This window comes from Pangasianodon hypophthalmus, chromosome 23 (genome assembly GCF_027358585.1).
Source record: "Pangasianodon hypophthalmus isolate fPanHyp1 chromosome 23, fPanHyp1.pri, whole genome shotgun sequence".
Classification (NCBI taxonomy): domain Eukaryota; kingdom Metazoa; phylum Chordata; class Actinopteri; order Siluriformes; family Pangasiidae; genus Pangasianodon; species Pangasianodon hypophthalmus.
Genome location: NC_069732.1, coordinates 16,165,755 through 16,189,414, shown reverse-complemented (window position 1 = coordinate 16,189,414; position 23,660 = coordinate 16,165,755). Strand labels below are relative to the sequence as shown.

The 23,660-nt window shown below is 39.8% G+C and overlaps 2 protein-coding genes across 2 annotated transcripts; both read right to left on the bottom strand.

The window, feature by feature from the left end:
* Positions 1-500: 500 nt before the first annotated feature.
* Positions 501-9,049, bottom strand: chst12a (carbohydrate (chondroitin 4) sulfotransferase 12a). The gene is made up of 2 exons (XM_026930086.3): positions 8,818-9,049; positions 501-4,596 (listed from the first exon to the last, which is right to left on the bottom strand). The coding sequence occupies exon 2, from the start codon at positions 4,562-4,564 to the stop codon at positions 3,254-3,256; it is 1,311 nt and encodes a 436-aa protein (XP_026785887.1). The 5' UTR covers positions 4,565-4,596; positions 8,818-9,049; the 3' UTR covers positions 501-3,253.
* Positions 9,050-11,990: 2,941 nt separating this feature from the next.
* Positions 11,991-23,071, bottom strand: eif3ba (eukaryotic translation initiation factor 3, subunit Ba). Its single transcript, XM_053228447.1, has 19 exons — positions 22,865-23,071; positions 20,905-21,097; positions 19,777-19,896; positions 19,410-19,467; positions 17,398-17,526; positions 17,127-17,284; positions 16,009-16,140; positions 15,845-15,911; positions 15,658-15,704; positions 15,278-15,488; positions 15,032-15,104; positions 14,345-14,467; positions 14,167-14,245; positions 13,828-13,966; positions 13,576-13,701; positions 13,400-13,477; positions 13,198-13,306; positions 12,511-12,623; positions 11,991-12,419 (listed from the first exon to the last, which is right to left on the bottom strand). The coding sequence occupies exons 1-18, from the start codon at positions 22,965-22,967 to the stop codon at positions 12,523-12,525; spliced, it is 2,046 nt and encodes a 681-aa protein (XP_053084422.1). The 5' UTR covers positions 22,968-23,071; the 3' UTR covers positions 11,991-12,419; positions 12,511-12,522.
* Between the last annotated feature and the right edge of the window lie 589 nt (positions 23,072-23,660).

Sequence of the window (23,660 nt, the reverse complement as noted above, 5' to 3'; positions counted from 1 at the left end):
AGCTCAGATTATTTGTCGTTCTTAAACTTTACTTTCAACATAAAATAAAAACTAAATAACAAAAATAACGTAAAAATGATTTTTTGTGTCAGACTCTACTGAACTTTTAAACAGATTTTTAAAATCTATTTTTTTGTTAGTTTGTTTTAAAGTAGTGTAGGGGGATGAATTATTTATTTATTGTGCAACAGTCCCAAACTGTGTAAATTTTTTATGTTAAAAAAAAAAAAGATCTTAATTCAATATTTTAGACCTGAATGTTACAAATTTTGGACACTGATCTTTTTTTTTTTTTTTTTCTTCAATTTTATAATCCATTTACTTTTAAATATTTGATATTTCAATCAAATTAAAATAAAATGGCATGATATACTGTATGTAAGTTAAAAAAAAAAAAAAAAGAAAAACTAAAGAATCTGGATATGTGTAAAAACAATTTGAAAGGACTGAACAGCAAATTTTATGCATTTTGAGGCAAAAAATATTTGACATAGTCAGAGTTTTGCACCATGCATTAAGCTTTATTTGTTCTTTTGACGTTGCATAACAAAGGTCCTTAAAGTGTAATAAATTAAAAAAACAAAAACAAACAAAAAACACCAGCCAAATACAAAACTGTATTCCAGATCAGCACACTGGAGAATGTTTTTCAGTTGATGCAACATTAAGAAATACACATCGCCTTTTGAATCGCAAACACAGCAATTTCCCTTGAAATGAACATATTCCATGCAAACACAAAACCTTCATGTTGGAGAATCATCTCAGAATATTTTTTTTTTAATATAAATCTCACATCAGCCAGCGAACGAGCATGTGTCTGTCATTTATGTCAACGTTTCAGTGAATACTGTGGCACAAGAACATCAGGAAATACTGTGCGGACATTTAACTGCATTGACGTTGGTTTTTTTTTGTAAACTATGGGAATCGAGTGACAAAAAAATAAACAACAGTGAAAATGATGGAAAAATAACTAAACAGATCTCGCCAATACAGCCAGAACTAAAACAAAACCCCTAGGATTAAAATTACACGACACAGAATTTAATACTTTTAAATGTTTTCCCATCATCTAACTAGCAAGTGAGAAAGAAAATCTCAAATTTGACCCATTTACAAAAATACCTGTACATTATACATATTTATTTTTGTTTGTGTAAACTTTTTAAATCTTATCTTAAGAAAGGCACTGCTAGCACCCGGTGCAGTGCCTCCTCTAGTACAGCTGCTGATGGTGGTTTAGGCTTCCACACACACACACACACACACACACACACACACACACACACACAAAACCTTCCTCCTCTGACCTACTACAGTCACACTGTGCTTCATAACGCTCCTGCTCTCTGTACACCATTTCACCGTAACACATTCCTGTTTCTCAGAAACGGCGTTCTCATCCAGGACAAGAACTGTTCCATGTGCAAAATGCAACACGCAAAAACACCGTGACGGCAACCGAAAACCGAAAACTTCCCACGTAAAATCCCTCGCAAGTCCTTGTGACACGCTTACTTTACTCTGCATGGTATCCCAAAAGTCTCCATACATAGGATGTACATTAAGGTTTTTTTGTTTTTTTTTTGCAAAATATCTTCCAAAATGTTTCATACTTAGTTTATATTATTATTTTTTTTTTCAGATATCCTTTACAGATGCCTTTGACAAAAGAAGAACTATTGTCTTCTTGAGAAATCATTCTCGTATTGAAATCATTCTCATGGCTGGATCAGAAGCTGTCGCAAGGTTGAGATGGACTTTAAAAGGAAACACGGCGAGCACATTATTAACAAATTCAAAAAGACTGGAAGTGTTGTGGACCAACGGAGAAGCGGACGTCCACGAACATCCGCTGACGAAGGCACAACTGACGTGATGCTGGCAAACACAGTCCACTACGTATGGAGAATTCTGGGAAACGCTGGAGAGCAAATCAGGCGCCTAAAGTGAACTGTTTACTGTTTAAGGGCCTTGGACAAATATTTGTGCTTTAAGACCGCTCCACGTCTGCTGAGTCTGCATTTAGACAAAACAATACTCAAACCAGGCATCATTTGCTAAATGCTAAGTCTACCAGAACAAGTAAAACTTGTCCACAATCCATGACCAGCTCTTGAGAGATGGACATTTATAAAAAAAAAATAAATAAAAATTTAAAAAAGGGCACACATGGCACACTGACAATAAGAGAGATGTAGCAATGAAGCGAGAGCGGCTTGCTGCCAGGGGAACCGATGTTCAAATCAAAGCAGAAACGAATGCAAATGATGAAAGGAAAGATGCCATGAAAACTAACAGGAGCTCCAATCTGTCAACCGCACTGCCCTGCTTTAAAGAAATGTCTTTTTGACGCCTGTTAAACATTAAACATTCATAAAAAACAGAAGATGTTCAGAAACACTGTTTCATCACACAGCAATAACAGAAATACCTTGTGTGGAGTGCATATTAGAGCCAATACTGCTCGGGTTTTTTCTTCTTTTTTTTCCTAAGTAAACGTCTGAAAATCCATTTGCACTCAATACATTTTAAATGAGGTCTGAAAAAAGTGTTTGCATCCTGAGGTGGGTGATAAAAATGCAAATGCTATGGAAAAAAAAAATAAAAAATGAGGTGATGTCTACACACAAGCTACGCTTAATGAGTGCCAGCAAAATGGTTTGATCTTGCAATGCTACAGGAGTGCAGTGAATCCTTTCCTTTATAAAGCTAAAAGTTCGCTCTTCCAAAATAGCAAATATACAAAAATATTCTACATATTCTATGTGCACTGCCCTAAATGTGCAGAACATAGCAGTTGTATGTTCAAGCTGCATACTTCTTTAAAATCAAATTGAAAGAAACTATGAATGATGGTTAATTGAGGACAGTAAAAAGAATACTTTATGAAAAACTAAAGGCATAAGCCATTATTATTATTATTATTATTATTATTACTGTTGTTGTGATATTCTATAATAATTAAAACCTACATCTTCGCCCGACTTTACAGTACAGTACTGCGTGCCAGACGGATGTGTTCTCAAAAGAAGATAAAAAGTATAAATCTGTATACAGGAAACTTTTAAAAATTTGAATGTAATATCGGTTTTCACTCTAATCAACCCTTTCTAATGCTTGTGTGATAAGCAAACGGGAGCGATGCTCACAGAGAAAAGGGGACCCACAAAAAAAAAAAAAATTTACTCATTAACCAAATGAACTACAGTTAAATAACCCACAGCAAGAAAATACTCAGAAACCCATTTCACTCGTTTAAAAGCTTCTCAGGTTTAGGATACCCAAACAGTCTGAAGTCAGCCTCGTAGAGCTTGTACAACTGTCTGCGTGATTCGTAAGGTATGTCGGCGAACCAGTCCTGCTCCCAACTGCTGACCGTCCTGTTGTGACGACTCGGTGGGAACTGGACGACATTGTCCACGCGCAGGATGCGCAACAAATGCTCAGCGTCCTCGTCCAAGGTCTCCAGTTTTCCCACAAAGTCGTAATTTATCTGGCAAGGGTGGCACAAGCGGTACATCTGCCTCCAGTGCTCGTTGAATGGCATTTCTTTCTCGGTGTTCGGATCTAACAGATACTGAATAAAGTTTGAAAAAGTCGGTCGGATTCCAGCAGCGAAAGCGTCCACCACCGACGCCGGCGGGTCGACATAGTTGCTGTATCTTTTCAGCATTATCACAGCGAATCTTTTGTAGAAGTCCTCGTTCTCCAGCTCAAACTTGTTGCGGTAAGCCGAGATGAGCCGCACGAAAGGGTCTCGGATGAACAGGAACTTGGTATACTTCTTGAGTTTGATTTTCATCAAGTGACGAGAAAACTTGCCGTAGCGCTTCCAGAACTTGTTGAAGGTGAAGTGCACGCTGCTGTTGTGGATGAGCTCGACGGGGATGTCCAGAGGATCCTGGTAGGGTGCGCCGTTCACCAGCAGGCTCTCGCTCAGCACGATCATGATGCGCTTCCAGTTGGTGCACGCCACCTTGGGAACGTAGCAGTAGATGATCCCGTGTCGGTCGTCCACAATCAAGTGGTCCAGCTCCTTGTTGGGGATGTCATCGAACGTCCTGTTCTTGCCTGGGAAGTCGAAGCTGCTGTTGCTGCTGCAAAGATCGTGGATCAGCTGCTTCCTGCTGTCCTGCCTTTGCTTCTTCTCTGTGGCGATCGGGGTCAGGTGGATCTTCCACTCGCGCCTGGGGACGAATCTTTCCTCGGGTTTTTCTGAGGACTGGTTGTGAGTCTCACCGGGCGGCGTTTCAGCTCTCACTTGCTCCGTAGGGTCGGAGGTGCCTTCCAGGAACTGGTTGACAAAAGCGTCAATGTCGGCCAGGAACGAGCCATCCTTGTCCTCCTCAACTTTGTTTTTGGAAGCTGCATGACTCTCGGGTGGGAGGCGGGAAGAATGAGGTCCGGATATGGTTGTGTGCAGGTAAAAATGGGTGGCTCCAACATCATCCCAGTAGATGATGATCAGCAGGATCATGAAGACAGAGCCTAAAATGAGAAAGATGCGAAACAGCCTCGTCTTGCCCATTTTGTCTGGTTTGGACAGGGAGAGTTCCATTCTCACCGAAGCTCCATATCACCATCAGTCATCTGGATGGGAAGCAATTTATCAAAGAAGAAGAGAGAAAAAAAACAAGGTGGATTCAATATTCTTTGCAATGTGATTACATTCAGAGTTCTTGTAGAAGCATATACGCAGAGATATGCGTGACATAAACCTCTCAGTCTTTATATGTGTACTGCATAAGCTTTAATTCATAAGCAGAGAAGAAAAATTTCAAATCAAATATCTAAAGTCACAAGCAGTCGAGAGTAAACCTGATTTAAACGCTTTGGCTGTAAGTGCCTACAGAGCTCTGTTATAGTATGCTGGTGTTACTTGAACTGGGTCTAACCCTTATATTTCTTGAGAGAGCAGCGAGATCGTGAGACTTTTTAAGACCTTTGAGCATGCGAGTCTATTTCCTCAGAGGAAATGGAGTGACACGTGGGAGAAAGATGGAATTCTGTTTTGCTTCGTGGTGATCCTTCGATTAACTGCATTAGTACTCAGAAGTGTCTGAACAGTAATGACGGCCAAACTGCTTAGACTGTGTGACGCAGCACTGATTGTACACAAACTTTTTGGTTTTTAAATTGCTTCTCGAGCCCCACGTTCATAGATTGCAGTCTATTTTTGGAGAAAAGCACTGCAGCATGTACTTAATGGCTAAAATCCCAGGGGTATCATTGTGGAGTTAGTGAAGAAGCCAAATAAAAGAGGACACCCAAACTACTGTATCCAGAGCTAGCCTGTGTGACCTCAACAATATAATTCACACAACCAGTTTACAAGTATTGTGTCTCTTTATTTAGTTTATTATATAACACATACACACTCAATGCGAAGAGATTTAGTGTTACAAAACCAGGAGAATAAACAAGCTAGCTAACTGACTAAATATAGACTGAGTTACTCACAAATCCTTAATAATTAGCTAATTACATAGCTACAGCTTAGCAAGTTATCAGACTATAAAATTAAATGACCTGCAAAGTGCCAAAGAGATTATAATTCTAGTTCTGTAATCTCAGTCCATGCTAACTTGATGAGGTATCTCACGTAATAAAAAAAAATGGTGTTTACTAAGTGTGCTAAGGAAAACTACTAATGCTACCTCCCAAAAAATTAAGCTACTATTAGCTAGTGATAATAATTAAACATTAGTTCATTCATCTTCAGTAACCGATTTATCCTGGTCAAGTTCATGGGGAATCTGGAATCTATCCTGGGAATACTGGGTCCGAAGTTGAAAAATTCACCCCAGATAGGACACCCCACACACACTTATTCACACCTAGGGGTAATTTAGAGTAACCGATCCACCTACCTGCATGTTTTTTTAAACAGCAGGAGGAAACACGTGAAACTCACAGACAGTAAACCAAGCTTGGGATCGAACCCCAGACCCTTAAGCTGTGAGATGGCAATGCTACCCGCTGCACCATCCCAGTCATGCCAGCCAATGTACAACATGCATAATCAGTGAAAAACACCCGCCACACACTTGTCACGTGACAGGGTGATGACTAAGCACAAAAAAAGCCTGCTTTGTCAGTATTTTATCTGCGTTTTTGTCAATGTGTGCATAACGGTAAATATAATGAACAAGGTGTAAATAATTAATAATAATTATTTAAAAGACACGTGATTTCTTCACCATGTCAGGGCCCTAAATATTTATTACAAAATATAAAATTTATAGCCTAAATATTGGGCCAGCCCTGTTTAATAAGTGACCTAAATTTAACATGTAATAATAATAATAATAATAATAACAATGCACATGATGCATAATCAATTTTTACATTAAATTTTTTTGCACATTAATTTTTAATAATTGTATAGTCTACTATACTGGCCAAACTAAAGCTGCAAGCACACTTAGGTACCACAAAATAAACTAGGAAATGGTGACACTTCCCTTTCCTTCTTCCGCAGTAACCACTTCTGTTTTTGTTCTTTTCAATTCGCTAATAAGTTTCCTGGTGGAGAGGGAGAAAGGAGCGAGGCATGGGTGGCCAGAGATGAAGGCGTATCATGTAGGTGTCACATCATCTGCTTATGCCACCACATGGTCTCACGACTGATCCAAATCCCATATTTGGAGTTTGTATAAAAGTTAATGTAAAATATGCTAATTAACTTTATAAACTTGTTAGTTCAGAAAGATGTATGTGCAACCATCAAATTCCAACCTCCTGTCCAGGGTTTACCTATGACATACTAAAGCCCTGTTTGGATTGGATTAGTTTCTCAGGGGGATGTCTCTTTCTTTTTTTTTTTTTTTTTTTACATGCCTCCTCTGTGATAAAACTCTCACATCTGGACAGCAATAAAATGATCACAGGAGGAGTGAGTTTCTATCGGTTTATATTTTCTCTGAACCCGGGATGAACCACTGGCTCTTATTTCAGTTTGGAGTGAACGAAGCTTCCAGCAACAATATGAAACCACAATAAAACAATAATCACATGCTTCAAGTATGCAAAAAGCATCCGTTTTTCATTTCGTGTCTCGGGAAGCGTTTGATATCTGGTCGCTGATACGCGCTATAAGACAATACGGCAATCGGCAGCAGTCAAACATCTTTTTATGCTTCAATACGATGTGATGTGTGTAGAAAAACAGTGTATCTAGTAGAAAAGCATGTGTATCTGGGACAAAATTTATCAGACGAGCGCTGAGTTTGGCGAAAAACAGTAGGTGATTCAGCCTGTAATTTTCTCAGAGGAGGACGGAGAAAAACACCGAAGAGGCTTATCCGTCCGGAAATAAAGTCATCCAAAAGGAGCTCCAAAAGAGGAGCGCCTGTAAAAGAAGAAGTTACCCCAAGACCCAGTGTAGATTTAACTCTATCCGAACAGGGCTTAGGCTATAGCAAGGGGAAACATGACTCAACAAGCCTGAGCCTCAGCCTTTCACAAAATTGAGAAATTGTTGACACAATCAGTGATACTGCTCACTGTTACAGTTTAACTGCACTATAGTTAACACACGTAGATATGAGGGTTTGGGACATTCTAAAATGAAATGAACTTTGCGTGTTGCGTTCAGATTCTGGCTTTCCTGTGCATAGTACGCATCATTAATAAGGTGGTGTAGACTGAATTTGGTCTTTTAATATCACTGTCTTAATACGTTAAGCCATGTTAAGTATTTTCTTTATAACGGTTTTCTATGGGGGAGAAACATAGCAGTTTCTCGTAACGTAAAAATACTTTACGATTAACGTAAAAATACTTTCCACTTCGATTATGGAGCCGTTGTCTTAGCACTAGATAGTGTTTAGGACAAGAGAAATGCGAGAGAAAAAATGTTTTCCCTGGTCGTTGTTTTAGTACATTAAGCCATGTTAAGCATTTTTCACGTTAAGCGTTTTTTTCACGTTAAGCGTTTTTTTTTTCACGTTAAGCGTTGTAGAATGTCCTGCAGGATTTCAGTATCCACGTCTCTATTTATACTGTCATATTCTCTACGATGTAGTTACTTATTTATTTACAAAGTACCATAACAAAATAAATGCTTCATCGCCTCATTCACGTAGCTGACGGTTTCCACGTCCCGATCTCCTAATTAGCATACGAGACCCTGATTGGTTTAGGCTGAAGAGTGAGTTTTGTGAAGTCACAATATGTCATGTCCTCTTCATCCTTCTTATGCGGAAGTATTGACGGTATTTGAACGGAAAATGTGAAACTAGCACTGCAAAAAACAAACAAAAAAAAAACCCAAAATGACCTAAATACAGATAAGGATCATCATCATAAGACAGTTAGTAAGGACTTGGTCATTTATAAACACATTCCTGAATACAATGTTTTGCACTTTATGTATCCTGTAGGTCCTGCCTAATGCTGTACTGCTTTAATTCTGCTGAGTACAATGTAGCTCTTTGACACCATCTCTCTCCCTCTCTCTCTCTCTCTCTCTCCCTCTCTATGAAGGAGCTAACATTAAACCTAAAACCATTTCCAAATATTATAAAAACATTACACGTCTAAAACACAGTGTTGTCTTCTTTATTCACTCAGAATATCTGAGTAGAAATGACACACTGAGTCTAGGCTAAGAGGCTTCAGAGCCACTTTTTTCTCCATTACAAGTCTCTCTCTCTCTCTCTCTCTCTCTCTCTCTGTAACAAAAACAGAAGCCTCATTTGCTCCTGTCTTGAAACCCTAGCTGTATAAAATGAACTAGCCCCTTATACACTCGTACATTAGGAGTAAACCGCGTGTGTAAACATGGCTGGGAGTATTGTAGCAGCTCACCTCGAGACCCTCCACCCAGACGTCGTCGTCGTCTCCTCCGGAATGATGTGCGACCGCTCTTCGCACGATCAGGCGAGATCTCCGAAACCTCGCGAGATTTCAGCAACTGCTGTAATCATTACACGGCTTCAGATAACCATGAAGTTTAAGTACTGTCCTAAATTCATATATAACCCTGTCTGCTGTCCTAAATAGTAGTTACACGTCAAAATCTAAGCTGCAACACACACACACACACACACACACACAAAAATGGCTGGTGTAAAACCCCAACCTTCTTCCTCAACACTAGCACAGTGAAATAATGGTTTAATAACAAGTCTACGTCATCAAACAGGCCCCGCCCACATCATAATTTAATTAGAATTCACAATTAACTATTGTAAAATGTTATAAAGTATTATGCTACTAATTTTGCTTTTCAAATCTAATGCATGCATGTTTACATTTTATATAACATGGTAATAAGACACTGCCTTCATTTCATTTCTTGTTTCAGGTTTTCTTTTCTGTTAGTTAATTTCTATCAAAATTACATAATATGCAGTAAAAACATGACATGTCCAAAAGTATGTGGACACCCGACCATGACACTCATAAGTGCTTATTGAACATCCCATTCCAAAGGCATGGCATTAATATAATAAACCTTATCACTTATAACTCATTTTAGAGCGTGGCTGTGGGGATTTGTGTTCATTCAGCTACAAGAGCATTAGTGAGGTCAGGCACTGATGTTGGTGAGGAGGTCTGGGGTGCAGTCGGTGTTCCAGTTCATCCCAAAGGTGTTCAGTGGGGTTGAGGTCAGGGTTCTGTGCAGGACACTCGAGTTCTTCCACTCCAACCTTCTCAAATCATGTTTTCATGGAGCTCACTTTGTGCACAGGGGCATTGTCATGCTGGAACAGATTTGAGCCTCTTGGTTCCAGTGAAGAGAAATTGTAAAACTACAGCATACAAAGACATTCTAGACAACTCCGTGCTTCCAACTTTGTGCCAACAGTTTGGGGAGGAACCACATATACAGTCATGGGAAGAAGAAAGGACACCCTCTTTCAATTCTATATTTTTATCGATCAGAGCTTAAAGAACAATTGTGTGGTCCTCACCAACTTCTATAAACAAACAAATAACCTCAGATGAGGAAAAAAAAACCAGATTTCAATACGTAGTCATTTTTTTCCCAAAAAAGTAAACCAACATTCAGAATCCAGGTGGGAAAAAATAAGTACACCCTTTAGTAACATGTAGAACCACATTTAGCAACAATAAGTTGAAGTTAATGAACATTGCTTCAGTTCATTGATGTTTGAGGGCATTTTTTTATGCACAGCTCTCTTAAGATCCCACCACAACATCTCAATGGGGCTGAGGTCTGGACTTTGACTTGGCCATTCCAACACCTTCATTTTTTTTTCTTCTTTAGCCATCAGAAGTCGATTTGCTGGTGTGCGTGGGATCGTTGTCCTGTTGTATGACCCAATTTCAGCCCAGCTTAAGCTGCTAGACAGATGGCCTCATATTTCTCTCAAGAATATTCTGGTATAAAGTGGAGCTCATTGTCCTATGGCTGCAAAACAAGCCAAATCATCACCCTTCCATGACCATCCTTCACAGTTGGTATGAGGTGTTTGTGGTGATACGCCGTTTGGTTTTTGCCAAACATGGCATTGTGTATGATGACCAAACATCTCCACCTTGGTCTCATCAGTCCAAAGGATATTGTTCGATAAATTTTTGTGATTTGTTCAGATGCAGTTTTGCAAACCAAAGTCGTGTCCCATATTCTTTTTGGAGAGAAGGGGCTTTTTCTTTTCCACCCTTCCATGAAAACCATACTGGTTCAGTCTTCTCCTGATTGTTCTGTCATGAACCTAAACATTTAATGTGCTTACAGACGAGTGTATGCTCTTGATGTAGCACTTGGGGTTTTCTTTATATCATTACATCATACAGCATTAAACAGTCTGATCTTGGACTGACTCCTGGGAAGATTAGCAACTGTCTTGAGGGCTCTTCATGTGTAAACAATCCTTCTCACTGTAGAATGGTGAATTTCAAATTGCTTGGAGATGGCCTTATAACCCTTCCCAGATTGATGAGCAGCAATAACTGCTATTCTGAGGTCACGGCTGATGTCCTTTCTTCTTCACATGGTGTAGACACATACCTGAGTGCTCCAGAACACCAACCTGCCAAGAGTTCTTTTATAGAGGTAGTCACTCTTCTTGATGATTAACTAATCCTGTGCATTTCATTAGTAACACCGGCTAATTACTCTCTTAATAAGCTTGATTATAGTGGTAGGAAGGGTGTACTTATTTTTCCCCATCTGCTTTCTGAATGTTGGTTTACTTTTGGGGGAAAATGACTACATATTGAAATCTGTTGTGTAGAAGTTGGTGAGGATCACACAACTGTTATTTAGGTTCTGATCAATAAAAATATAACTGAAGGAGGGTGTACTTTCTTCTTCCCATGACTGTAGGTGTGATCATCAAGGAAATGAGCTGGTAGGTTTTCTGCCACAGTTCTTCTGAAGATTCTCACACTTGCTTCTTGTTGGGCCTTCATGTTTTTTGTTTTTTTTGTTTTTGGTCTGAAAAGTGGTCTGTTATCTGTTGCTTTCTTTACAGACATGTGTGCTTCCAACTTTGAGGCAACAGTTTGGTGAAGATCCACATGTAGGTGTGATGGTCAGGTGTCCATAATCTTTTGGCCATATAGTGTAGAATTGTTGCAAGAACAAAGCAGACATCACAATTATATTAAAAATCATGCTGTACTGAAATACATGAATTGAGGGGAAAAAAAAAAAAAGTTCTTTGCACACTTGGGTTAGATGCGATTGCTCAGTAGGATTACAAGCCACAAGGCAAAAAGCCAAAGTGAGCACTTCTGAACTTGGACTCTCAGAGATCGTCTTAAGTCTTAAGCAATGCTGTGAAAGTATTTAATTTGCACCTACGTGTTTTATTGCCGCAAGACATTTCCACAAGACATTTCCACATATTGTAATACCCAAAACTGAACCCTAAAGGATCAGACAGCAGTCATGAAACGTCATAATGAAATACATCAATGCAAAACGGACAATAATTCAGACAAAATTTCAGCGTGGATTAAAAATAAAAAAAAAATCAAATAAAAAAAAAACACCACCTGACAAAAGGTTAAGTTTTATTATACTTTATTACCTTGTGCATTTAATATCAGGTAATCTGAATGGAGGAGGATACAGCCCACTGTAGCGCACGCTGGAATATGTGTTAACACTACAGAAAATCTCTGGAAACAGAATGTCTTTCTTCCACATGGAGATGTAAAAACCTTTCATGGCATGCTGAGTCATGGTAAGGGCCTTCTGACGAAGTAAACGTTCAACTCAAAAGGCAAGAACCAGAGGGTAAAGCCGCCAAGTGCTGCTCAGGGAGAACGATGGACGCTCCTAGAGCTGGATATGGGGACAAAATGCAGCAGCAGCCGCCAACAGTGGTACAAAATTCTCCTTCCACAGCAACCAGTATTAAAAGGCACTTGGCTGGATGTTAACAAGGAATTTGTTGGAGAGAGATGCCCGGACCTCAAGAATTAAAGCGGTTCTGAGGGAAGGGAAAAGCAGAATGAAGAATGGGTTATTGTCATTGACACAACAAATGATGTACTAAATGCAGACTACAGAACATTTATTACCTGTTATAGGGACTACAGATCTCCGATTGGAATGATTTCTTCATTGATGAAAAACTCAATGGTCTCCTCTTCCCAGTCATCGACATTACTGTCCAGTTCATCAGTGTCCACACCTATCAAAAAGACAAACACCAGGTCATATGAGTACAGAATTAAAATATTCTTAAAGCCTATTTTTAATATACAAGTACTTCATTGCTTACAATATCTAAATCACAAGCATTATGGAATTGCAATTCAAGCTGAGGAGATATATCCAGCATCCCAAAATGTCTTTATTTTCCTTATCCCCGTTTCCTCAAATGCAACCAATGAGGAAAAATGACACACTGTCACAAAGGAGTGGACGTAGCTACAATTTAATTAGTTATCTCCTTCAATCTAAATGTATCCGTAGGCACAGCTGTCGCATCAGAGCGCCGCTCAGTTTTAATACGGAGCGCTCAGGCACTTTCGTCTTAATCAGTGACAAACCCAAATTCAGAATGTGACGTTATGCGAGTTGAAGTAGTGCGTGTCTCTTTCCAGTCAGAAGACAATTCTGTTAAATTTAGCTCGTCAAAACGGCGAGGATGTGCTAAAAATCGTGTTTGCACCTCTCTCTCTTCTCCCCTGCCTGTGAAATATAAAAATAGAGGCTGACAAGTGGGAATTTTGAGACGCAGCCATAATCTCCGATGAACGCACCTCCTCTGAGCTCAAGGCGGAGAGGTCTCTGCTCCTGATACATTTTCATGGCGGCTTCACGGTACTTGCGATACTCCTCCATCATTGCGCGTCTCTTGTCCACCAGTTCCTGCAAAGCACAAGGAACAGAAGAAGTCGGTCAGCTGGATCCAAATAGACAGACCAATGTGACAAACAGAAGAGAATTATATAAAGGGCCGACCTTCGAAGCCTTGGACTGGCTGAGACGATCTTTCTGCTCGAAAATCTTGGAGTATTTCTTCAGGTCTTTCTTGATGGCCTGGTAAATTTAGAGAAATAACAAAATTGAGAGCTTGGCTTGGTAGGAGAAATAGGATTTTTTTATTAAGTAGATCCCATTGTGCATTTCTGCATCACCTTTATCTGCTCCTGGGAGAGGAGAGAGGGAGGACGAGGCCGCCACAGCAACTGGCAGAAGCGGTCTTTGTTGTTTTTCTGCAGCAGTCGCCCTTGAAACGTCCACAGCCAGTACGCATTGTCTACCTGCATTTGTATTAACATATGTATTTAGTTGCAGAGAACAGGAGGAAAAAAAAGAAAAAAAAAAATTCAGTGGAGATTTGTTTTTCCCATCAATAGATCACATTAAACCCCAAACAAATTTATTACCTTGTGGCTCCACCAAGAAACAGAGGTGACAACAAATCTGCCAGTTGGGTCCCATTCCACATCAGAGGCCATGTAATGCTCAGCAATGTTCATCATGGTGCAGTCGGAGGTGTCTACAAACGCCAGAGCGCCGTTCATGCTGTCAGCAAGAAACAAAGATTAAAGTGAGCAGGGGGGGAAAGAAGTCTATTTTCAGTAGCTAGTGGTTAACGCTCTGTGCTGAATCTTTCCAAGAACTTTCAACTGCTCAGCTACACGTTTGAGATTCAAACTGAATTATAACTTACATGTCTGCCAAGAATATATTGACACAATGCGTAATTACACTCGAGTACCAACCTCCTCAATCCAGCCAAGACCAAGAACTGGCCCTGAGGGCTCCAGAAGATGCTGTTGGCCTGCTGTTTGTCAAACATTTCTGAAAAAAAATAAAACAAAATGTTCAGGTTTTTAGTGTAATTCACCAAAATCTTGTGTTGTCAGACATTAAATCATACAAGCACATGGATATACTCACTGATCAAGTCGATTTTGCCATTGCTCTTCACGTGGTAAAAGGACGCGTTGATCCTGGGGGATTCGCCATGCAGCACTGCGAACCTGCTCCCATTGGGTTCCCAGGCAAAGGCAATGATGCCCTCTGTAACACAGACGAGAAGCATCACACTCATGCATCTACTACATCTACAGTGCAGACAAGAATTTCAACAAATGTTCTTGTAGTGGTAAAAAAACGTTTCATCAAAACTCCTTTATAATGAACCTCGGTTTCTAGGCTTTAAATTTGTATAATTCAGAGTTGGGGCTACTTTTAAAGGAGAAACAAAATGGAGACAGGAGAACATGGACATGCCTCAGTGTCGGCTTAATTGGGCATGGATACCACAAAACCTCAAAAAAAATGAATTACGTCAAATAACTTTTACTGTATCGCTCCACAGTTTGAAAGCTGGATAAAACTGCATGAGATCAGCATGTCTGTCTCACCCTGAAATCTCTAGTCTATCTAGTTCAGAATACAGCTTTTCCATTCCTTTCTGAGGACATGAAAATATTTTCTCATGGTAGTCGTCCATCTGCTACAGACGGAGATGAGGTTCAAGACAAGCAGAGGAGAATTGCTTTAAGTAATGAAAGGGGGAAAAAAAAAAAAAAGAAAAAGACAAGAAACTGAAAAGCTGAGCTATCCCTCCCACGCTGTTACCTTTCATCTCCACAACATCCACAGGAACCTGCTTCTCCCTCATCCTGAAGATCTCAAAATTTGTGACAATTCCCTAAAGTGAAAGTGGCAGACTTTAGAACAAATCATTGCTTCTTTTACTTACAGATTGAGCAATATGACAATAATTCTTCATGGTTTACTGAAGTGTCTTCAAATATCAGGATATTTTTTGTCATATTGCCCACCCCCACCTTTAGCAGTAATAAACCTCAGCCGGGTTCGTACCTGTGTTCCCTTAGGAGTCCTGTCCACCTTTACGCAAAGATAATCGCCGTTCTTCTGCCAGTGAAGTTTGCAGTCCACCACGTTAAACAGGTTGCGCACTCGGATCTCGTTCCTGGATGGAAGCTGCATGAGGGTCACCCTCGCTGGGATATCTTTGTCCTCAGGAACCCAGAACGCAATGATGTTATCACCAGGGGACCAGGAGAAATCTCTGTAGAGGATTAACACAATCAGTGTTATGAGCATTTACAAAATTACTTTCTGATTAGTGGTAAAGATCAGTTACACAAAAAAGTACAATACTCCAATACTATCAATATATTATCACACAATGTACATGTACCATTTCATTTTCTCCATGTTACAGCACTTTAACTTACTTAATTCCATTTATCTTCAAGCTCTTCTTATCCAAAAGACCCATCGACTGAGAGAAAAGCAAAACATTCAGACAAAATGCACATCAATTATAATAGGCAAAATGAACTTTAAGGGGAAAATAAATGACACCAGATACAAAGACAAATTTACAAATAGATCAGCTTGTAGGTGAGGAAGAAAACGTACCGGTGTCTCGTAGATGCTGAGGGTGTCCTGAGTCATTCTAGCAAAGAACTTCCCATCCGGACTCCACCTGAAGAGTTAATGTAAAATGAAAATGATCCTTAGTTATTACAACTCAACGAAAACCTCTACATATACTCGTTTGCTGAAAATGTACTTATACTGACTTGAAGATTGGCCAGTGGGCAGAACTCTCGCAGTGGAAACCTCTCTTCTTCTGGCCAGTCAGAACATCCCAGATTATGATGGCCTGTGGGTCGTCTTTCGTGTCCATCAGAGGACTAAATGTAACCACATACCTGCAAAAAAAAAAAAAAAAAAAAAAAAAGAGTTGCATGAGATTTTTTGAAAAGCATGCTTATCACAGTGTTTTTTATTACTGTCTGGCAAACTGAACTGCAATAAACAGTCAAAAAACAGATAAATGATGAGGAACAGACTCTTCGTGTGTGCTGTATAATCTTATGGCAATGTTAGCTTTCCTTTACGTTTAAGCTACATCGAGGATTGATACCTAACTGCAGGTTAGGAAGTTTAACAATGTTGGTTAATAAATAATCTGTTAAGTAGACAGCACCAGCAGGAAGCTAATGCTCTTAGCTTTAGGCTTTAATGCCTTATTATAGTAGCTACTGAGTCCAGTAAGGGCATGGTAAATCATACGGCATTTCAAAAACTGTCTTATGATAATATTGTTACTTTCATGCAGGTGGATATGAGGCTCAAATAAAGACCATGTATCGTAATGTGCGCTGTTCCTGAATAGCTGCTTAGTCAGGGTTGCGGTGGTTTAAATTAGGCTACTAGTTCGTTTATATTTTGGGGAAATACAACCCACTAAATTTGTTAGAAAATATCACGTGGCCACTGTGGTTATTTCTACCTCTGGGGTTTTTCCAGTGTTTTCGGGGGGTTTTACTGATACAGGAAGTGCATATAAATGTCTAATACAAACACATGATTAATCTGAATCATGACTAGGTTTTGAAGTAGATTCAGATTGAATATTAGCCACCAAAAAAAAAAAAGTGAAAGACGGGCCTTGCCTGAAGTAAATGATTTAGGCCCGACGTTAAACCCTTGCTTACAATCGAAGTGGAGCAACTGGCTGCAAGCGTGTGACGTTCTACAAGGAACCGTTTTTATAAAGTCTTATATGTAGCACCATATTATAGTGACCATTTAATACCTTTCCAATTTTCTCACATTCCTATTTTAACACATTCCTCCATTCTTTGCATGAAATGAATGCACAGCGTAAGGCGGAGATGTAGTCTACACAAACCTCTCGCAAGGGGAGAAGTCGATAAGCTGCACTCCCTGATGGCTGAACCTCTGAATCTGTTTGAACTTCTCACCACCCCACAGCGCAATGCCTCTCTGATGGAACGTGGCCAGGTAGGTGCCTTTAGGAGACCAGCGCACGTACGTTTCTGTCCAGCGCTGAAAAAGACACACACGTGTGTATATATGTATATAAAAAAAAAAAAAAACACATAAGAGGGGAAAAAAAAACACATCATAAGAGGAAGAGGAAAGAAGAAAACATTTCTTACCGCTCTCTCCTCAACCTCAATGGGTTCTTTGACGTCGTTGGAAAAGATGCCCGTTTTCTCACCAGAATCGTAGATCACGCTGTACTGATCACGGCAGTCGGGGTCCTCCAACCAGTGGCGCAGGTTTCCCTGTGAGGCAACAAACATCAGAATTAAACACTCTGCCTTTAGATGAGAACGAGAAATCAGACGTGTGTTTGTCTCCACAGCAAAAAAAATGATACAAGTTCTAGAGAAATGTGTGCATCAAAAAAATCACGACAAACATGAGAAGCTACGGCGCTTCCCAACATGACTGGCTGTTTGAGGACAGAGTGAAGCCTGGTTTATGCTTCCAGTAAAAACAGGCATTTTAGCTGAGGTGGAATGCTGCACTGTGGAACATCTGGGGGAAAAAAAAATCATTTCCTGAAAACAAAATGTTCCAAATGCCTCATCACCTCTGCTGTGATTGGCGGCGTCTCCTCCTCGAACGTGTTTATCACAGAGTTGTGCTGTTTATACTGAATTTATTAGTTTAACTGCGTTTCCCATACTGAGGTAGAAGTGCTGTTTCTTTTAAATCAAGTGGCCTGTAAATACAGTATATTTTCCTAACATACTCTACATTCTTCTGACCAGAGGAGACATGGACTCTAGAGTTCAGTCAGCTGATCGGAGGCATTTTCCTCTTTTAATCAGTACAGTGGAGCTGTTAGGGCAGAATCAGTGTTTATAAGGACCTTAACGTCTAAAGTTAAATTACACTGCCATATTAAACTTTAAATCATAACATGGGGTATGTTTGAGATGAGTCACACAAACGGTCTGCTTTAATCAAGCAAAAACAAACAAACAAAAAAACCATTCAGAATGCAGGAAATCTGTATCATCGACCCCGGAGGAGGTCAAAGCAAAAACGGCAACTTCATCTTCATCTTAGTCAAAACGCCGCCAACAAACCCGTGTGCTTTCACACATCACGCCTTGCTGCTTGACAGACAGCTAAGATCCTTTTAAGCCAAGATGTTCTGAAAGAGTATTAAAGTGCTGGGCTTTGTGAAGTTTGGTTTAGTCTGCTCTCAGAAGCCGTTCTGAACAAAGTATAAACCAGGCTTTAATCTTAGCCTGGATCTTTACACCAGAGACTACATCTTAGCCAACAAAACACTACTAGCTCCAGACCTAGAAGACTGGCATGAACAGACATTTATTTCCATTCTAGAGATTATAAGCGTCACATGGGCATTTTTTTAATTGACTGTGCCGAGATTTGCTTGGATAGTATATAGTTCATGCAAAAAATAAAAAAAAAGTGTACATATACACATATGCATGCACAGTGCTGTGCGAAAGTCTTAGACACATGCAAAGAAATGCTGCAGAGAAAAGATGCTTTCAGAAATAATTAATGTTTCTACATTTAAAAAAATACTGTAAAGAGCAGTAAACAGTAATAAATGAAACAAAGTCATTATTTGGTGTGATGACCTTTCGTTTTTAAAAAAATATATAAATTAGTAGTCTCAGGTACAATGTGTGCAGTTTTATAAGGAAATGAGCTGTAAGTGTTACTGAGCATCTTGCAGAAGCAGCCACAGTTCTTCTGGAGACTTTGACTGTCAACTCGCTTCTTATTTTTTTTTGCAGCAAAATCCAGCAGCCTTCATTATGTTTTTTTTATCTGAAAAGTTTTTATCTGCTGTCTTACGTAATATACTGCTTTCTTTACTGACATACAAACATTTTTCTGTAACGTTTAATTTTGTGCTGGAAAACTAATGTTTGGAATCTAAAATGTTTTTGTACTGAATCGATAATGTAGAAGTCATAAAATTAAAATCTACAGCAAAGTTTGTACTAAAAAAAAAAAAAAAATAGGGTGCCTAAGACTTTTGCATAGTACTGTGTGTGTGTATATATATTTTTTTCTTTTCAACTGAATCTCTAGCAATTAGAATTTTTACAAAATTAAAGAATAATCTATTTTTTAATAAACATGGATGTTGGTCTTGTGTATAAAAGATACTCACAAAATCTTTGAAGGGCTGCTTCTCAGGTGCCTCCCATTCGTCACTGATCGTCATGTACCTGGATAACAGACATAAAAAACCCACTAAAGACAAACTGAACTCATCTTTGTATCTTGTTAGTTCATATCCCTGTGCACGATTCAGTATCACTTTAAAAAAAAATAAATAAAATAAAAAATCCTGTTTTTCCTGCAATCTTCTAGAAAAGTGCACAGCTTTTTGATTACATCACGCACACATGATCTGGGAGAAAGACATCATGTCATGGCTCAAAAAAAAAAAAAAAAAAAAAAAGCTTTATTATTTCCATCCTGTACGTGGTGCATGAAAACGGAATGAAGCGGTACTGAAATGGAGCTGAGCGTACTTGTCGAAGTCGGTGAACAGGTTGACGCGGAAGGTGTGCTGCTTATCCAACTTGTAGCCGTCAGCGTTCTTGACTGCTTCTTGTGCGTGACTCGGGACGGGGTACTCCAGAAAAATGTACCTGAAAATGAAAATGACAAGGAACCATGAAAAATACACACAAGCTATAGCTGAGTAAATAAGTGTGCGTCTCCCATGGTGTCAGAACGATGAAAAGTGTGTGTGCGAAAATGAAAATAACAAGGATCCATGAAAAATACACAATATATGATGTACATTTGTGTACAACTGTGTATACAAAAATACACAACCTATAGCCGAGTAAATAAGTTTGCATCGTGTCAGAATGATGAATAGCGTGTGCATGTGTGTGTGTGTGTGTGTGTGGAGTCCAGGGAAATATTAAGGCAGAAATAAGGCAATAAATATCACCTGGCAGTTTTAACACTCAATCCAATCCTATTGTTCAGCCATTTTAATAACAGACATTGTCACGATGCAGATTTACAGAAAGGATAACAGCAATCTGACATTTAGAACAGACTGAAACCTAAACGTTGGTCTACAAGTTACTACAAGAGAATTTTTTTTTTATTTGTTTTCTAAATGCTAGATTTCAACATCTGAACTGATATTTGAGGCTGTTTTTCCAACATTTATTTACATCTGAACACACACTATTTAACACTAACTGGCTACAATAAATACAATTATCCTTAGAACACGCTATCTATCTATCTGCACTGTAGATCTGTTCGATTTAATAATAAAGATCTGCACTTCTCAAAAACTAAAAGAGTTCCTGCTCATGTACTGCATCACCTTCTCATCAGTGGAAGATCTCACCTGGATACTGTAGAGTTGCACCTAAGATCTCCTGCTGTAATCATAAAGACTACGACGTTCATGCTGAAGATCATTTCAAACGCACTCGGTACTGACTGACTTTATAGCGTGCAGCTGTGAATCCTGATTGAGTCTGGTTCCTCTCAAGGTTCCTGAGAGTTTTATCCTCATCACTGTCACCATCACCTCTGACTTACCAGGTCATTAGAAATCTACTACAGCTTCCTCCTGATTTCTGTAAATCTATCCGCTATACACTCTTCCTACACATCATCTTATTTACCCTTTAGTCTTCCCATCTGCTTCTGGGTAGAACTCGTTGGTGATTTTGCCGAACTTGGAGAAGATCTTGTGGATGACGTTCTTTAGTTTCTCCAGACGATCAGGTCCTACTTGAGGAACATTGTCGACAACGATGACGGAGTCGATGCCATCAGCCTCCTGAGGTTGCTCTCTCAGGATGTCTCCCAGCAGCTCTGCATTGGAGAGAGACTCAGTTCAGTGAAAATGACAAACGGTGCTGCTAATTTAGAGACTTTATTTAAAAAAACAACTTCAATTCAAAAAAGAGTTCAGAGTAAAATCTAGCGACTTTCTGAGCAGACGTTGGTGACTGTCCTGAACTCGATACGGCTCTCCAGATCACACCACAGCTGCTGATATACGAGCTGAGAGAGAAGATTCACTCGACTCACCATCAGTGTGTAAAATCTGCAAGTGCCGCGCTTGTGACCAATCACTGATCACCACTGTTTCCCCAACGACCAATCACTGATCACCACTGTTCCCCGACGACCAATCACTGATCACCACTGTTCCCCGACGACCAATCACTGATCACCACTGTTCCCCAACGACCAATCACTGATCACCACTGTTCCCCAACGACCAATCACTGATCACCACTGTTTCCCCGACGACCAATCACTGATCACCACTGTTTCCCCGACGACCAATCACTGATCACCACTGTTTCCCCGACGACCAATCACTGATCACCAACTGTTCCTCGACGACCAATCACTGATCACCACTGTTTCCCCAACGACCAACCACTGATCACCACTGTTTCCCCAACCACCAATCACTGATCACCGTTTCCCCCAACAACCAATCGCTGATCTCCACTGTTTGTTCCATCCTCTCACCTCTTTATTCTTCGTTTTAAACTCTCTTCTTGGAGACTGTAATAAAGCGAGTAACTGTTTCCTTCACGACTACAAACTGTCACTTCGTTCTTTCTGCCTGCGTTCCTGATAGAAAGTAAAGTGTTTTATAAACGTGTAAAAGTTTAGTTTGGGCCACGACCAAAGCAGCTTTCTTTCTAGAAATCAATTATAATCTATTACTTTCTACTCTGATTAAACTCTATTCAATTCTACTTCTTCATGCACCTTAACTAGCAATTCGATATGCAAATGTTCCTGATGAATAAATTAGTAATATGCAAATGAGTCTGTGGCGTCACCTAGCGACACTCTGAGTGTGCTTTAGCTACTTTCCCCTGAAGAGAGCTCAGTTCAGTGAACACGACAAAGCTGTTGATATACAATAGGAGCAGTCAGAGTAAACAAACAAACAAAACAAACAAACAAGCCCTAAAATGAGAAAATTAGAAGCAGAAACTAAAACCAGAACTATTATTGGAGGGAAAAACAAGGCTAGCTGTCTGTTCATGGCAGATAAGGCATCTAACTGACACTAGGCAGAGGGCTAAGTCTCTAGCTAGCATGCCTAATAAAATATCTAGCTTACTTATATCATGTTAAAGAGAAGATAGTTAGCTAGCATGCTTAATAAAATGCCTAGCTAGTTTCATATCCCGTTCAAGACAAGATATTTATCTATTTTAGCTCAGGAAACCATGTTAAGTCAAGCAGCGCAATTGTTAGCTAGTGCAAGTCTCAGGGTGTTGGGCTGTATCCCAAACAGCTACATGCTCCCTACACAAGTGCACTACACGCAGGCGGACATAACAGCGCGCGCACACTACGTAGCGCACTACATATCCAAAATGGCGGTCATTTAGGATGCGGCCCAGGGGCCTACGCGACAATGAAAATGGCTGCGTCTGCTAGATAGATAGCTGAACATTGGACATCCGAAACAGATTAGGAAAGCTATCTGAGGTTCAGAAGTGCAGAAATAAACCGTGTTTATGCGGGTATTGGGGTCAGATGCGGGTTGTGCGTGCGTGATGGCGGGGCCTGGATAAAGCCGGCTGGTTTCCCGGAGAGCCTTACCCTGATCACTGATGTCATCCTCAAAGTCCTCGGGGTCGCTGAATGAAGGCTCCTCGCCTTCTTCAAACTCTACTTCAGCCTCCATTTCTTCCGTGCCTCTCATCGAGGTGATCTGATGTGTTACCGCTGATTTTTAACGCGCTCCGCTACAGGACCATGTGCGGTTCAGCCGGCGCGAGCCACCGAGCGAGAAGAAAAGGAATGTGCCATGTCGGAGGAACGGACTTCACCCACCTTAAACAACAACAACCTGCGTTCTGTATACATCTACAAAACTCAATAGATAAAAATAGTTCTATATTAACCCACTTTATAAAATTCTTGAATGATAACTCATGTCTCTATTGCAGGAAAATTATGCCAGTCTAAAATCATATCTCGTTATTAACTCCCCCCCTATTTTGTGTGAACTTGGTTTTTCCCAGTAAACCCTCACTTCCTGTGCGCGACGCAGCGTCCAGATTCTGCGATCTATATTCCATATACACGGGCGATATCTAGGTAAGAAGTACGTGTATGATGTAGTTGAAGATCATTGTATCTGAGCGGAAGTCAGCTAGCTCTGAGAGAGCCGACGCGTTTCAGAGCGAGCAGACGAATAATAAAAGAGGTGAATATTTTATATAATAAAAGTGCTGAGGATGACCATTCTTAGACGATTTTTTATTCTTTCAGTAATTAGTTTACAGTAATTCCTTTATTATGATTTACATCACAAAATTATTATTATTATTATTATTATTATTATTATTATTAAGTAGTATTTTAATGGAACTGTTTATGTGCTCTTTAAGGA